The sequence below is a fragment of the Hylobates moloch genome, unplaced genomic scaffold (assembly GCF_009828535.3).
Source record: "Hylobates moloch isolate HMO894 unplaced genomic scaffold, HMol_V3 SCAFFOLD_1, whole genome shotgun sequence".
Taxonomy (NCBI): domain Eukaryota; kingdom Metazoa; phylum Chordata; class Mammalia; order Primates; family Hylobatidae; genus Hylobates; species Hylobates moloch.
Genome location: NW_026652276.1, coordinates 210,892,523 through 210,901,402, shown reverse-complemented (window position 1 = coordinate 210,901,402; position 8,880 = coordinate 210,892,523). Strand labels below are relative to the sequence as shown.

Genomic DNA, 8,880 nt, shown 5'->3' with positions numbered 1-8,880 from the left:
TTTTTTTTTTTTTTTTTTTTTTTTTTTTTTTTTTGCGATGGAGTCTTGCTCTGCCACCCAGGCTGGAGTGCACTGGTGTGATCTTGGCTCACTGCAACCTCTGCCTCCCAGGTTCAAGCAATTCTCCTGCCTCAGCCTCCCAAGTACCTGAGATTATAGGCTCCCACCACCATGCCCGGCTAGTTTTTGTATTTTTAGTTTCACCATGTTGGCCAGGCTGGTCTCAAACTCCTGAAGTCGGGTTATCCACCCGCCTCAGCCTCCCAAAGTGCTGGGATTACAGGCATGAGCAACTGCACCTGGCCTAGTTGATGTCTTATAAAGAAAAGTGCAGCAAATCAGATCCAAAGTACAAGTTGTCATAATTCATAATTGCCACTTGTTTTCCACTGAAAATGGCAAATTCTTCTCTGGGCTGTCATTTTGGCTCCTATAGACCATAGAGGTTGTGAAGCTGAGGATACTCTACCCCAACATGGCCAACATGGTACTGATGGGTAGCTCTGTGAAAGGAGCAGAGACTGAAGGCGGAAGAAATGTGGTACCACACCAAGTCCTCTGCTTTTCACTACTTTATTCCCTGTGTGCAAGGACAGAAAGACTTAGATGGTAATTTTTTACAGTGATTCTTAAAAATTTTTAAATTACAGACTTACAGAAAGATTGCAGAGATTACAAAGAACCTTTTTTCCCTGAGCTATTTGAAAGTAAGCCACCAAAGTGATGTCTTACTACTCCCAAATATTTCCTACAAACAAGGACTTTGTCCTACATAACCAGAATGCAACCATCAAAATCAGAAAATTGACATTGATAAGTTACTACCCTCTAATCCTCAGACCCTAGTTTTTTCATCAGTTGTACTAATAACATTCTTTATAGTTGAAGCATCCAGTTGAGAATCACACAGTACATTTAGTTGTCATGTTGCTTTATTCTCCTTTAATCTGGAACATTTCCTCAGTTTTTTCTTGAATTTCATGATCTTGATACTTTTGAAGATAACAGAAGTTGTGTTGTAGAGTGTATGTCAGTGACATTTGTTTGATGTTTCTTTGTGATTAGATTCGGGTTATGCAGGAGTGTCGTGATGCAATGCTGCATTCTCATTGCATCCTGTCAGGTGACACATGATTTCTGTTTATCCCTTTATGGTGATGATCACTTTGATCACGTGATTAAGGGAGTATCTGGCATTTCTGTTGTAAAATAACTCTTTCCTCTTTTGTAAATAAAAAGTACTTTGTGGGGAGGTTCTTTGAAACTTTGTAAATATCCCATTCCTTATCCAACTTTATGTAATTGATTTATTTGTAGTAACATGGACTCATGATTTTCTTTGTTATTCAATGGGTTATAATTCATTACTATCATTACATATTTTGATACTCCAGTTGTTCCTTATTTAGTCAGTGACATCCCCCTCAGGTTGGCTTCTGTGTCCTTTTGACATGTCCCATAACCCATGACCTCTTTATTGCTTTCAGGAACAAGTTGTTCTCGGCTTATCTTGTATTTTTCTTGCCCCATCCCTGGAATCAGCCAATTCTACAAGGATCCTTGGCTGTTCTTCAATGGAGAATGTTATTTAAAAGTTAAGATCTGAACTGGGCATGGTGGCACACCTATAATCCCAGCACTTTGGGAGGCCCAGGCGAGAGAATTGCCTGAGCCCAGGAGAGACCAGCCTGGGCAACACAGCAAGATCCTGTCTCTATATAAATGAATGAATGAATGCCAAGATCTGGGTGCAGGGAGAACTCATAGCTACTGGGATGCCACTGTTCTCAGGCCCTCTCAGAGGAAAAAGCTAGAGAATATATGTTTATGTACACACACACACACAGACACACACACATTCACATGTATACACACATCTAAATTTACATCCATTTATCTGTATATATTAAAAAACGATGAGTTCCTGCTGACATCTCCAGTTGCAATTGTACATCACAGGATTCATTCTAGTTTTCTCCTTTTCCCTATTTTTCCCTCCCATATTCAACACTGTGAAACATAATTTGTTATCCTTAATATATTTACTACTTTGATCAATCCCCTATATGCGCTTAATCTCCCATTTCTGCCATGCTGCCATCCTTTCTTGCATGAATCTCTCGTCACCCCATTTAGGTCCTAGCACTCCACACTTGGCTGCCCGCAAATGAATGCCTGTTACATACCACTTTGGTTCTGACACCTTGGGCTGAGCTGCCTCTTCGCAGCCTCCTGGCTCAAACATCTTCCTTGTTCACCGCCTAATGGCTTTAAGACTGAATTGCTCAGGAAAGGGAAGGTGTTTTAACCTCCTTCTACCGTTATTTCTTGCATTAAATCTTGATTTTGATACAACATTTAGATCTATTTCCTTTTTGTTCATTGGCTATAAATTGATCACCATTTTGGATATGATGATTATTTAACCATTACTTTTATTCTAGATAGTCGTGGCTCCTTTAATATTTGTGTCTAAATTTTGTTTTCCAGTCTTCATTCTTCCTTTGCTGATGTTGGAATGTTTTTCAAATTCCTATATCCCTTTATAAAAATGTATAACTTCCCTGCATCTTCTTTCATATTTTATCCTTTTATTTTATTGTACTTTGTAAAATAAGAGCTCTTCAGGTAGAATTTTTCTTTTGAGACAGAATCTTGCTGTGTTGCCCAGGCTGGAGTGCAGGGGTACCATCTCAGCTCACTGCAACCTCTGCCTCCCAAGTTCAAGTAAGTCTCCTGCCTCAGCATCCCCAGTAGCTGAGATTACAGGTACATACTACCACACCCAGCTGATTTTTGTATTTTTAGCAGAGATGGGGTTTCACCATGTTGGCCAGGCTGGTCTCAAACTCCTGACCTCAAGTGATCCACCCGTCTCAGCCTCCCAAAGTGCTGGGGCCACCGCACCCGGCCCAGGTAGATTATTAAAATCTGAGGCTGGGCGAGGTGGCTCACACCTGTAATCCCAGTACTGTGGAAGGCTGAGGAGGGCCTCAGGCATTCAAGGTCAGGCGTTCGAGACCAGCCTGGCCAACATGGCAAAACCCCTTCTCCATTAAAATTACAAAAATTAGTGGGGCATGGTGGCGCACGCCTGTAATCCAGCTACTCGGGAGGCTGAGGCAGGAGAATTGGTTGAACCCAGGAGGCAGAGGTTGCAGTGAGCTGAGATCGTGCCATTGCATTCCAGCCTGGGCAACAGAGCAAGACTCCATCTCAAAAAACAAAACAAACAAAAAAACTGGGCACTTAATATTAAGGAGTAATAAATGTTTTAGGATACCTTTCCAAATACATACTTACAGATGCTTTTAGCTATGTAAAACACATTCTCACACATCCCCATTGATACTAGCAATCAAACGTTAGAGGGATAATTTTATTGCCTTTATTCTTTGGAAAGTAAAAATGGATGGGGTACATAGGTGAATGGCAGAAAATATTTCTGTGTGTTTGACTTTGACCATTTCTTATTGTTTAGGCATATCCCAGTACTTTCATTGGTGCCTTTAAGTTCCTAGTATTTCAGATTCAGTGAAAATTAATGGATGCTATATTCTACCAGACAACCAATAATAAACTTTTTTTCTTTTTTTTTTTTTTTTGAGACAGGGTCTCATTCTCTTGCCCAGGCTAGAGGGCAGTGGTGTGATCGTATCTTACTGTGGCCTTGATCTCCTGGGCTCAAGCCATCCTCCTCCCTCAGCCTCTCAATTAGCTAAGACTACGGGTGTGCACCACCACATCCTGCTAATTTTTTGATTTTCAGTAGAGATGAAGTGTCACCATGTTGCCCAGGCTGATCTTCAACTCCTGAGCTCAAGTGATCCTCCTGCTTCAGCCTCCCAATGTGCTGAGATTACAAGCATGTGCCACTGTGCTTGGCCAATAAACATTTTAAACACATAAAATACATAGTGCACTTACTACTTAAATGAACTTCATCATTCTGTGAAGTATGGGCCTGTGCATTAAAAATAGTTTTTACCACTTTTCTCATTGCCTTTCTCCTTAATGTTTATTCCTATATACATTAAGAATGAGTTGGGCCAGGCGCAGTGGCTCATGCCTGTAATTCCAACACTTTGGGAGGCCAAGGTGGGTGGATCACGAGATCACAAGTTCAGGACCAACGTGGCCAAGATGATGAAACCCCGTCTCTACTAAAAATACAAAAATTAGCTGGGTGCAGTGACGGATGCCTGTAATCCCAGCTACTTGGGAGGCTGAGGCAGGAGAATCACTTGAACCCAGGAAGTGGAGGTTGCAGAAACCGAGCCGAGACTGTGCCATTGCACTCCAGCCAGGGTGACAGAGCAAGACTCTGTCTCAAAAAAAAAAAAAAAAAGAATGAGTTAAGATTGTATTATGACTTATTCATTTTAATATACTTGCAGTGTTCACCTGTGATTCCAGCACTTTGGGAGGCCAAGGTGGGCAGATCATCTGAGGTCAGGAGTTCAAGACCAGCCTGAGCAACATGGTGAAACCCCATCTCTACCAAAAAATACAAAAATCAGCTGGGTGTGGTGGCGTGCACCTGTGGTCCCAGCTACTTGGGAGGCTGAGGTGGGAGAATTGCTTGAACCTGAGAGGGTGAGGTTGTAGTGAGCTTAGATCATGTCACTATACTCCAGCCTGGGTGACAGTGAGAACTTTTCTCAAAAAACAAAAAAAAACAACAGTGTATGCATACACACACACACACACACACACAGACACACATACATATATATTTGCGGTGTTGTTTTTCTTAACATGGATACTCTTTGAAATGGGCAGGTAAGCCCCCCGAGCTGTCTCCACTCGTCTGTGCAAAATATGGCTGGGTCACAGTGGAATGTGATATGCTCAAGTGCTCTAGCTGTCAGGCTTTTCTCTGTGCCAGTTTACAACCAGCTTTTGACTTTGACAGATGTAAGTATAAGGTACAGATTACATTTTTCTCCACACTCAAATATATACTTTCCTGGTTTCCTGGAGGGGCGGGGGGAAAGTCATTTTAGTTTGATCAAAAAATGCGTACTTCAATCTTTTTTTTTTTTTTTTGAGATGGGGTCTTGCTTGTTGCCCAGGCTGAGCGAGATGTAATAGTGCAATTACAACTCACTGCAGCCTCAACCTCCTGGGCTCAAGCGATCCTTCCTCAGCCTCCTAAGTAGCTGGGACTGCAGGTGCAGTGCCACTACACCTGGCTAATTTTTTTTTTTTTTTGTAGACGTGGGGTTTTACCATGTTGCCCAGGCTAGTCTTGAACTCCTGAGCTCAAGTGATCCGCCCACCTTGGCCTCCTAAAGTGCAGGGATTACAGGGGTAAGCCATAGTGCCTGGCAGTCTTTTTTTTTTTTGAGACGGAGTCTGGCTCTGTCACCCAGTGCAGTGGTGCGATCTTGGCTCACTGCATGCTCCGCTTCCCGGGTTCACACCATTCTCCTGCCTCAGCCTCCCAAATAGCTGGGGCTACAGGCGCCCGCTACCACACCTGGCTAATTTTTTGTATTTTTAGTGGAGGTGGTACCACACCTGGCTCACCGTGTTAGCCAGGATGGTCTTGATCTCCTGACCTCGTGATCCACCCACCTCGGCCTCTCAAAGTGCTGGGATTACAGGCGTGAGCCACTGCGCCCGGCCTTTTTTTTTTTTTTTTAAACTAAGCTAGCTACTTCAGCATGAACTTGACTTAATGTAATCTAGGTAACAGCAGCATGTTTACTTTATTATTCCAAAATTTATACTTCTAGACAAAGAGTGACAAAGGACTTTTATGAAGGCTCACACTTTGGAATGCTCTGCTTTATAAGATACATGGGGACCAGGCGCAGTGGCTCACGCCTGTAATCCCAGCACTTTGGGAGGTTGAAGTGGGTGGATCACATGAGGTTGGGAGTTTGAGACCAGCCTGACTAACATGGTGAAACCCCATTTCTACTAAAAATACAAAACACTACTCAGGTGGCTGAGGCAGGAGCATCGCTTGGGCCTGGGAGATGGAGGTTGCAGTGAGCCGAGATTGCACCACTGCACTCAAGCCTGGGCGACTGAGCAAAACTCTGTCTCAAAAAAATAAAAAATAAAAATGAGATACATGGTATCTCCTTTGTTGATCTTAGGATCTCAATTTAGAACCTGCTTTGTGGAAAATATTAAGATTATGTACTTGCTAATATTTTCTCATTTTAAAATTCTCTTATTTTTAGTTAAATCTCTGCTCTTAGAGGCCATTCATTGGATTCTGAATCTATGTAGTGTTTTTTAAGGTGTTGCTGTTTATGTGGATTTCAGATAAGCAACGATGTGCTGAGCTGAAGAAAGCCTTGTGTACTGCCCATGAGAAGTTCTGTTTCTGGCCAGACAGCCCATCCCCAGGTACTTATTTTTGAGAATTCCTGTTCACCATTTTTCCTTTGTCATTTCATTTCTAATATTGTCTATTTGTTTGTGAAAACCTAGTCTTTGAAGTTTCTTTTTCTCCTTTTCTTTTTTTTTTTTTTTTTGAGATGGAGTTTCACTCTAGTTTCCCAGGCTGGAGTACAGTGGCGCGATCTTGGTTCACTGCAACCTCCACCTCCTGCGTTCAAGCAATTCTCCTGCCTCCGCCTCCAGAGTTGCTAGGATTACAGGTGTGCACCACCATGCCCAGCTAATTTTGTATTTTTAGTAGAGATGGGTTTCACCATGTTGGTCACTCTGGTCTCGAACTCTTGACCTCAGATGATCCACCCATCTCGGCCTTCCAAAGTGCTAGGATTACAGTGGTGATCCACTGCGCCCGGCCTCTTTTTCTCCTTTTCTATTTGCATTATTTCCAGAAAAACTTATATTCACTTGTGTTATTACTTACCTTCATGAAGTGCATTTGACATGCTCAAGGCTTTAGACATATATATGCATTATCCCATTTAATCCTTACAGGGTCCCTGGGAGGTAGATACTACCAACCCAGTTCTTTTTTTTTTTTTTTTGAGACAGAGCCTCGCTCTTTCGCCCAGGCTGGAGTGAGGTGGCACGATCTCAGCTCACTGTAGCCTCCACCTCTGAGGTTCAAGCGATTCTCCTGCCTCAGCCTCCCGAGTAGCTAGGATTCCAGGTGTGTGCTGCCACACCCTGCTAATTTTTAAAATTTTTTGTAGAGATGGGGTTTCACCATGTTGGCTAGGCCGGTCTCAAACTCCTGACCTCAAGTGATCTACCTGCCTTGGCCTCCCAAACTGCTGGGATTACAGGCGTCAGCCACTGTGCCCGGCTACAACCCAGTTCATTTAGGTGAGGAAACTAAGAGTCAGAGGTCTTAAAACCAGCCAGAGAGAAGCTATAACTAAGTTTAATCTGATTTCAAACCCTCTGCTTTTCCCACCACACCAGGCAACGCCATGTTCTACCTAGGCTTCCTGTAGAGGGAGTACTAACAGCAATAATGGTGGAAGTTAAACAGGGTTCATTTGCTAAAGAAGACTCACAGGACCCCAAGTGAGAGTGATTACAAATCTGTAGTTTATTACAGTAAAACAGTACACTATCACAACAGCACTGAAGTAAGGGTGTCATCACAGCCACAGGCTGCCTGTCTGGGGAGGCCAGGTCCAACCTCCTATTTCTTGTCTATATAAGGGCCATGAGAGGACATACTCTCCCTTGAATCAGGAACTACTGATGTATGCACAGAACACTTTGGAATAAGAGAGCCCAAAGTGTGATCTCAACTGGGTTTTTAAAAATATTTTGTTCATCAGCCAGGCACAGTGGCTCCCAACCATAATCCTAATACTGGGAGGCCAAGACAGGAGGATCGCTTGAGTTTAGGAGTTTAAGACCAGCCTGAGCAATAAATAAAAAAAGACCTCATCTCTATGAAAAATAAAAAATATTTTGTTGATCACATAGGCATATTCCTGCTAAGTAAACAGCTTCAACAGCAGAGCCCTCTGGTGGGGAATCTAAGAGCAAGTATAAAAAATTCTTTAGACCCATAGTTAAAAAGCAACACTATTCATCTGTATATTTCATGCCTTGACCAGGAATCAGTGCCATATCGGTATATTTTTTATTTCAGTAGGATGGCAGGCTAATTCCAGGGTCACTGATGGCTAGGAATATTCCATGATTTACCACTAAAAGGAAAAAATAGATTGAAAATAACCAGAGATTCCCCTCTACCTTTGATCAGTGAAAGGGTGGTAGAAAAGGGATTATTAAATAAAATTGTTTAAGTGAAGATGATTGTATAATAAGGATTTCCTGCTGTTGAAATAGCTAGGATTTACTAGTTATTTACCTGTATTGTATAACAAAACTTGGTCCTATGAGGATTTGATTCCATCCTTGTCTAGTGCACTCAGTGCAAGTTTTTTTTTTTTTTTTTTTTTCTTGAGACAGAGTCTTGCTCTGTCACCCAGGCTGGAGTGCTGCAATGGCTCAGTCTAGGCTCACTGCAACCTCTGCTTCCCGGGTTCAAGCAATTCTCCTGCCTCAGCCTCCTGAGTAGCTGGGACTATAGGTGCGTGCCACCACACCCGGTTAATTTTTGTATTTTTAGTAGAGACAGGGTTTCACCATGTTGGCCAGGCTGGTCTTGAACTCCTGACCTCAAGTGATCCGCCTGCCTTGGCCTCCAAAAGTGCTGGGAGGCCTGTAGGCGTGAGCCCCCGCGCCCAGCCGTCCAAGTTTTTAAGGTCTGCCCGGGGCTCTACTGGTGATTCCCAACTCTTGTCACTATACATTTTGCTTTCCTGATCTCATTCATAACTTGAGCTACCACCTCGGAGACCTCTAATTCCTATCCAGACCTCTCTTTTGAGCTTGACTCATGTTTTCATCTATCTTCTAAACATTTCCACTTAATATTATAGGTACCTGGAACTCAATGTGTATAAAACTGAACTC

The 8,880-nt window shown here is 42.8% G+C and overlaps 1 protein-coding gene across 1 annotated transcript in view; it reads left to right on the top strand.

The window, feature by feature from the left end:
* ZC3HC1 (zinc finger C3HC-type containing 1) overlaps nt 1-8,880 on the top strand; it is a 34,439-nt gene that overhangs the window by 5,443 nt on the left and 20,116 nt on the right. The window contains exons 3-4 of the mRNA XM_032761729.2: nt 4,767-4,917; nt 6,283-6,366. Coding sequence (XP_032617620.1) covers nt 4,767-4,917; nt 6,283-6,366 — 235 coding nt within the window. The remainder of the gene's footprint in view (nt 1-4,766; nt 4,918-6,282; nt 6,367-8,880) is intronic.